This window comes from Colias eurytheme, chromosome 8, assembly GCF_061535395.1.
Source record: "Colias eurytheme isolate Ceu_HAF_F1 chromosome 8, ilColEury1 Martin Lab GWU primary, whole genome shotgun sequence".
Taxonomy (NCBI): domain Eukaryota; kingdom Metazoa; phylum Arthropoda; class Insecta; order Lepidoptera; family Pieridae; genus Colias; species Colias eurytheme.
This window is the reverse complement of record NC_142987.1, coordinates 10,452,230-10,459,965: the sequence shown is the minus strand read 5'-3', so window position 1 is coordinate 10,459,965 and position 7,736 is coordinate 10,452,230. Positions and strand designations below refer to the sequence as shown.

Genomic DNA, 7,736 nt, shown 5'->3' with positions numbered 1-7,736 from the left:
CAATCAGATCTGCATGACCATTCCGCTCTCTGAGCAGTGCTAGTGAGCTGGGTAATCATCATCCGGGTCCAGCTAGCAGGTAGCGGTATAATGGGAAAAGGTCCCATGACCGGTGTTTCAGATGCCCTTCTGGCTAGTATATCAGCAGCATCGTTTCCACGTGAGCTACTGTGTCCTTTTATCCATTGTAATACTAGGGAATTTCCCAGGTCACATACCTTAGTGAGGGCTAAGTGACACTCAAGGGTCAACCCTGAAGTGAATTCATGGCTTTTGATTGCCATGAGTGCTGCTTTACTATCCGATAAGATCCGAATCGAATAGTTTGTTACATTTCTTTTAATTATGGCCGAAGCTGCAAGTAGAAGTCCTAGGCATTCAGCCTGAAAGACTGTATTTTGGGGTCCCAAGGGGTGCGAGATGTTAATGTTTAGGTCCTCAGAGAAGACCCCAGCACCCGTGCCATTTCTAGTCTTAGACCCGTCCGTGAAGATTAGTAGGTCTTCAACGCTGTTGTGTTCTGACGTGTATTCACGTAGCTGTATCTTATATTTCTTGTCAAAGATGAATTGTTTTGGGATCTTATCACTTATGGCAAGGAGTGAGGACTCCTTCTCAGCTGCCATAGTTAAGATCTTACTGTGTGCTGTAGGCACCATTCTCCATAGGTTTTGTGTCTTTAACCTTACAGCTGTCGCTAGAGCTTCTTGTCTTACAAAAAGATGTAGGGGTGGCAGGTCGAGCATTGCCTCAATCGCAGCAGTCGGTGTTGTGCTCATGCTGCCAGTGATTGCCAGACAGGCGAGTCTTTGAAATCTCTGCAGTTTGCTTATAGCCGCCGATTGTTGTGTCTTTGGCCACCAAACCACAGAGCCGTAAGTTAGCATTGGTCTTATGACAGTTTTGTAGAGCCACATTGTGACTTTCGGGGAGAGCCCCCATCTATTACCAATCATTTTGTGGCACTGCCAGAAAGAAATGCTTGTTTTTTCGATCTTATTCTCAAGGTGTTTGTTCCAGTTGAGTTTATCGTCTAAGGTAATCCCGAGGTACTTAACCTCTTTCGATAACTGAAGTACGGAGCCAAATAGCTTTGGTAGCTGGTAGCTTCCTAGAAGGCGTCGGTTAGTGAATAGAACAAGTTCCGTCTTGCGCGGGTTCACTGAAAGGTCATATTTGTTGCACCAGCGCTCAACTATTGATAGAGCTCTCTGTGTAATTTCACAGACAACACTCGTGAACTTACCAGAGATAAGTATTACTAGGTCATCTGCATATCCAATGGTATGGAATTTGTTTTTGTTTAGTGTGCTGATCAAGTCGTTCACAACTAGGTTCCACAGGAGCGGTGAGAGAACTCCCCCTTGTGGGCAGCCTCTGGTGACCAGCACTTTCTTTGTTTTATCCTTGCTAAGTTGTATCTCTCTACTGCCTAGCATGTTTATAATCCATGAGACTACTGTGGGGTTAACCTCATGCTGTGATAGGGCATTTTGTATACTTGAGTAGTGTGTCTTATCGAAAGCTCCCTCAATGTCTACGAAAGTGCCCAAGCACATTGATTTTTCTTGTAGGGCTTCTTCTATTTTGGACACTACACAGTGTAAGGCCGAATCGGTAGATTTACCGTGGCTGTAAGCATGTTGGTTCCGATGTAATGGAATACGCACGAGGGCAGTATCCCTAATGTGTCTGTCACAGAGCCGTTCTAATGTTTTGAGTAAAAAGGATGTGAGGCTGATAGGTCTGTGGGCTTTCGCATCCGTGTAGTCTGTTTTCCCTGGTTTAGGAATGAAAATAACATCAACAGTCCTCCAGCTGGTCGGTATATAGCCGTGAGCGAGGCTGGATGTCAGAATGGCAGATAGGTGAGACGTGAGTATCGGCCCCCCCCATTGTAGTAAAGCCGGGTATATACCATCTGGACCAGGTGCCTTGTATGCTTGAAAGCTGTCGATTGCCCATTGTACTTTTTCCTTACTGACTATGAGCTCAGCAGTACTCCAGTTTTCCTCACATGGTGTGTGGGTTGCTGTGTCTTTCCTTTCATGTCGTTGTATGAATTTGCAGCCGGGGAAGTGTGTCTGCATCAGAACAGCTTCCGTCTCAGCTGTTGTTTTTGTAAGAGTGTTGTCGCATTTTTTGATCGATCCCAGCTTGGACGTATTGCAGCAGGAGATGACTTTGCGCACTCTGTTTGCTTGATTACAGGATTCAATGCCATCACAGAATTTCTTCCATCCTGCACTGCTTCTGAATCTTATTTGTCTTTTGTATTCAGCTTTGTTTACTTTGTAAGTGTTCCAATCGTGGTCGCAGTTAGTGTTCATTGCACGGTTCAGTGATCTTCTGACCAATTGTCTTTGTTTGGCAAGTTCCGGTCCCCACCAGGATTGCTGTTTGGCACCTGTTGCTTTCGTTACCCGCAGTGGGCAGGCAGTGTTATAGCTGGAAATAATATTTGTAGTTAGTTGTTCTGCCAGACGTTCTAAATCCTGTATAAGCATTATTCTGTCTGGAAAGCATGAATTCGCGAGGAGGTTTTCAAGATGGGCCCGATAGAGTGTCCTATCAGTTTTCCTGGGATTCCTTGTAGGAATGGGTGTAATAGTGTTAACCTGTAGGTTAAAACGTAGCCACCTGTGATCGGAGCAAGAAGCCTCCTTTGACACGTGCCAGTTGTTAATGCTATCTATGATGCCAGGGGTCGCCAGTGTGAGATCAATGATAGTTCTACATCGGCGAGTAACGAAGGTTGGTTCAGCACCTGTATTTACTAAATTAAGACTAGTTGTAAATAAGTATTCAACAAGGTCTCTGCCTCTGTTGTTACCTGTAGGCATCCCCCATAGGGGGTGGTGTGCATTGCAGTCTGTACCAGCGATAAGCTCCAGACCCTCTCCCGCGCAGTACTCCACCAGCCTGGCAAATTCTCGCGGTGGTGGGTCTTCGTCTGCCGGCATGTACGTCGAGGCGATCACAATGTTGGGCCTGTAGTTGTTATCCCCTAGTAGTAGGATGGCGCATACATCCCTAGAACAGAATTCTGTTAGTGGATGCACTTGTAGATTATTAGAGACATAAATACAGGATCTGGGTTTATTAGAACCTGTTATGGAAATAATCTTACCTCCGATGTTAGTGAGGCCGTTGATTTTGCCAGAGTTGCTTACCCACGGCTCTTGGATAAGCACAATGGCCGTAGTGGTTACCTCCAGCCATTTCCTGAGCTGAGCCGTAGCGCTCTGACTGTGCTGGAGGTTTGCCTGAAGAAAGTGGCATTCAGATGAGGGGTTCGCCATCATCAGATAGCATCCCCCCTTCTTCCTGACCAAGGGCCAAGCCACCGAACCTTCTGGTGTACTCATCACTGCTCTCCGAATCAGCCGACTCTAGGTCGCCCGAATCTACTGAGAGCAGGATGAGTTCATCGTCAGGCGTCACCTCCATAGGCGCATCAGTTGTGTCGCGCGATGTGGAGGGAGCTGTGGCTTGCTCCTCACTTTCTGTTGTTAAACTAGGCGGTATTGCAGCCTTGTTTAAGTCAGAAACCGACTTTGCAGACGTGGTCACGTTTTCCACCGTTGGTTTGTTCCATACGGGGGGCCGTTCGGTAAATTTACCCTTTGGCCCCTGGAACTTAATATAGACCGAGCCAAAGAAGAATCCTAGGCATCGGTTATGCTCCATGACCGTAGAGACCAAATCCTCCGGTATGCTGACGACAACAAACGTTTCCGCTTCCTGTACCTCAGCCCGAAGGAGCAACCAGCGGTGTACCTGCGCCCAGTCATTGTGGTACTGGAGTTGAAGGCCAACAACCTTCATATCCTTCCATACACCTGGGAGCAGGATGCCACAGCGCACTCTACGCGGCACGTCCGCAAGTCTTCTGACGCAGATTTTGTCACCAGAGGGCAGTGTAACCTTCTTGGTGGCTGCTTTGAGCCAATCCACCGTCCTCGTATCGTCGCACCATAGCTTAAGGACGCCCCCTTTAAATATGGGTTTGCCCTTAAATAGGATGCGAGCGTCTCCTTCCCTGTAGTTCAATGCTTCCTGATGAAGCAAGGGTTGGAGTGATGCCAGGATGTGGTCGGCTTGTTCTTGGTTGAGGTGACCAGTTGGTGTGTCAGACGTTATCGCCACAATTAGATCACCTTTAACTGCATCCGCATAGCTCGCGGAATGGACTGCCCGGGACTCATTAAGGCATGGCTTCTTTTTCGCCCCTCTCGGTGATATAGTGTCATCGAGACGCGATCTTTTAGAGCCAGCATGGTCTCTCGAGCTTGTCTGAACGGGTTTTGAATGCCGATTTGGCCCTGGTCCGGAACCCGTAGCAGCGGCAGCTGAACCGCTTATAGCCGCGGGCACATGCGGATTTGGGCCGGTAGTTTTATCTACTTCAGATTGTAGTTGATCACGAGCCATTAATTTGCGTCGTCGTTTTCTGCTCAATCGGTTTTTTGTCGTTCCGACGCTCGAGTTGGAGGTCCGCTTCCCTGATGGGTCGCTTTCCTGGTGTTTCCCAACTGGTGCATTCTTTGCTTTGCGACTCTGTTGGGGAACAACGGTCCAGTCCGAGGACAGATCACCACCGACCGATGACTGTGGGCGACACGACTCAGGCCCCGCAGGAGATTTCTCCCCTGCAGGGTCGAGGGTCCCCCGCAGCCCAACCTTCGGCGCAGTGGGGACAACCAAATTTGTAGCGGGGCGGGAGCATGATTGCTTCTCAGTCACACCCACTAACGGATTCCCTTCAACCAGTTCCATCGGGCCCATCAGGCATTCTGAGGTCCCTCCGTGCGCGGTCGTCGGTGCACCATCTGGTCGCGACTTTGACGCAGCAGCTTGTTCCGCTGTAGGATTTTGTAATGTTGTAGGGTGGCGGGAGTACGATTGCATCTCGGTCACACCCAAAACCGGATTTCCTTCAACCAATTCCTTCGGTCCCGTCAGGTATTCTGAGGTCCCTCTGTTCATGGTCGTCGGTGCACCGGCTGGTCGCGACTTTGACGCAACAACTCGTTCCGCTGTCGGTTTTTGTGTTTTTTGGTTTGATGCGCTACTCAACTCGTTCACCACGTCAGCCGAGGCTTCAGTGTAGCTCGGCGGAGAAGCGCACGCCGAGCTGGCCAACTTTTTGGGTTTTCCCTTAGGATGGCCGTGTTTAGAACGAGGCCCCGCCTCAGCCGCAGGTCGGCAACACAAGCCCGGGGGTGGTCGCGTCACCTTGGCCGAAGCAGAGCCCCGCCCCAAATTTGCAGGCTTTGGTCCCTTGGGTTTCCCCGGGGGCCCAGCGCCTAAAGCACTAATAGTGTTTCTCGGTCCAGTAGTATTTGACACCGAGGAGGCCTGGGATCCCACCTCCTCAGTGACAGTTTCTTTAAGCAAGTTTTTGCCCCCCCCAGAATACGTGGGGCTGCCTGAGTTCGACTCAGGGAGGGATTCTCCACCCTTGGTGGTACCCTCCTGGGGTAGTTCATTTTTAAAACCTGCTTCCATCCTTCTCCTCCTCTCCCCTCCAGTTTGCAGTACGCCTGCCGGGATAAAACCCGCCAGCCGCTATCTGGGGCTGGGCCCTTTCGGCTCCACAGCGGCCTCATCGGCCCCAACCCCAGTACTAGGTGATGCTGCGCACATACCATCACCTAGGAGTATTATTTAGCAGCCCTCCGGCCAGTTGTCACTCGGTTGGCACCACCCGGGGGGCACGTGTAGGGCAAGCCTATTATAATTAGGTGGTTAAAACCTACGGACGCGAGTGACGCCGCCAAACCCCATTATTATAACATATAAAAAAGTCTGATAATTGTGGTAAAAAGTAAGTTTTTATAAGAAATAATACGTGTTACAAGAATTTTTGATTTAATGCAGACGTTTAATGTTTTCGTCTTTTTATATATGTAAAAATAATAATAAATAAATTATATGTAGTATTAATAATTATTCTAATATAACTGTTAATATATAAAAACTTACAATTTATGGAAAAAAATAATATACCTCGACTTAGAGCGAACTAAAAAACATGCGTAAATTTGACGCATGACTATCTTTCCCGTACTACTCAATATGATTATCTTTCTAGGGTTAAATAATAAGAGGGATTTACGACAGGTCTCGACTCTTTAGAATCGAGACAGAGCAAATTTTATTTCTTTCGTACTAATGAAGGTAAAGTGGCACTAAGTGCGGTATATATTATGAATAAGATAATATTCTTTCCATTTAGGCAAGTCTCTTAAACATTTTTAAATATGAATGAATTGCGAACATCAAAAACTTCTTGGAATTAAGTAGTATATTGTATGGTATTTCAAAGAGTATTAATAATTTGTAAAAATTATGTTTCCGAGCTTTGTTCTTATATCTATCTATTGTCATTTTTCTTCATTTTCATCTTTTTGTACCATGAAAATCTTTTCCACGCAGGGGAAGCTGCGGGCAACAGCTAGTCGTATATTATAGCTTTTAAAGTTGGTAATCCATTTGTAGAGACCATTAGGAGCCTCACTATATATAAGAGCCTCATTATATATATCTATTCAAACGATATAAAAAAATAACTTTCCAACTAATAATAGTTTTCACTAAACTGCACGACAAACGAGGCACAACTAGTTGTGTTCAGTAAGAGTAAATACCGCGTGAAATTGAAAGCGTCGGTCGAGTCGGATCAGATGTTACACCGGTGCGTTGGTAGTGCTCAATCAATATTCGATTGTAGTTTGCAAAATACCCCTTCTAGTACATATTCCATCTACCATGGTAAATGGTGCATTTTGAGCGGGGAAATGCGATATCTTTGTGATGGTTGCGTGTATGTTGCGTGTTTATTGGGATGGTTTTGAAGTGAGCGAGGTTATCCTTTATTAATTTGCGTGAGGAATACAGAATACAATGAATATCAAGATTCTGTCTGTAGCAGATAACATAGTGCCCAATAATTTTGACTATAATTATACTGATTTAAAACAGATGAAAATTAATCATTCGAAGTTAGTAGACGTACTACTGTCTTGTAGCATAACACTTGTTATAATTTATGATATCTCTATGGTGCATAATCTAAATATGGTTATGTACTTGTAACATTCACAAGTAGGGTTATGTGTATATGCTGTTAATGAAGATGGTAGTTATTATCAGGGGACTTATTAGGCTTAGGGCCGATTTTTCAATCCTTGGTTAAAATTTATCCGTCGAATAAAGTATTACACGAACATTTTAAAATGTCACCTGTAAACTGTCAAATACGGACAATTAGAATACATTTTTGAAATGACCATCCGTTCAAAACTTGACATTGGCAGAATCCGTCCTCACTGGGATCGGGAGTTGCCATTTGCTAAAAAGAAGAAGAAGAAGAAGAAGAAATGGTAGTTTAATACGTTATTCGATGAATAAATTTTAACCGACGATTGAAAAATCAGCCCTTATAAAGATAATAAATATTATATCTTCTTTATGTGCTAGCAAGACCATGTAACCAAATATTAATCACGGAGTTAATAACACCTTGCATCACGTATCACATAATTCCAGTTAATTACATAGGCATTGTCTAGCTGGTCTTAATCAATGCACTGGGCCATGCATATCTGGGTGCGTTAACACAAAGCGGAGTTTTACGCACGGACGGGTTAAATAGCTCGAATTATAGGCAATATTGTACGGGTTAAAATTATTGTATCCTACTAATATTATAAATGCGATAGTTTGTCTGT

The 7,736-nt window shown here is 45.5% G+C and overlaps 1 protein-coding gene across 1 annotated transcript; it reads right to left on the bottom strand.

Moving 5' to 3' along the window:
- Window positions 1–3,274: 3,274 nt before the first annotated feature.
- LOC149906752 (uncharacterized) lies at window positions 3,275–5,178 on the bottom strand. The gene has a single exon (XM_090104503.1). The coding sequence runs from the start codon at window positions 4,987–4,989 to the stop codon at window positions 3,283–3,285; it is 1,707 nt and encodes a 568-aa protein (XP_089960629.1). The 5' UTR covers window positions 4,990–5,178; the 3' UTR covers window positions 3,275–3,282.
- Window positions 5,179–7,736: the final 2,558 nt, after the last annotated feature.

What these genes read in the sequence shown, in the direction of transcription:
- LOC149906752 (XM_090104503.1), bottom strand. Translation starts at nt 4,989, where the DNA reads ATGAACAGAGGGACCTCAGAATACCTGACGGGACCGAAGGAATTGGTT.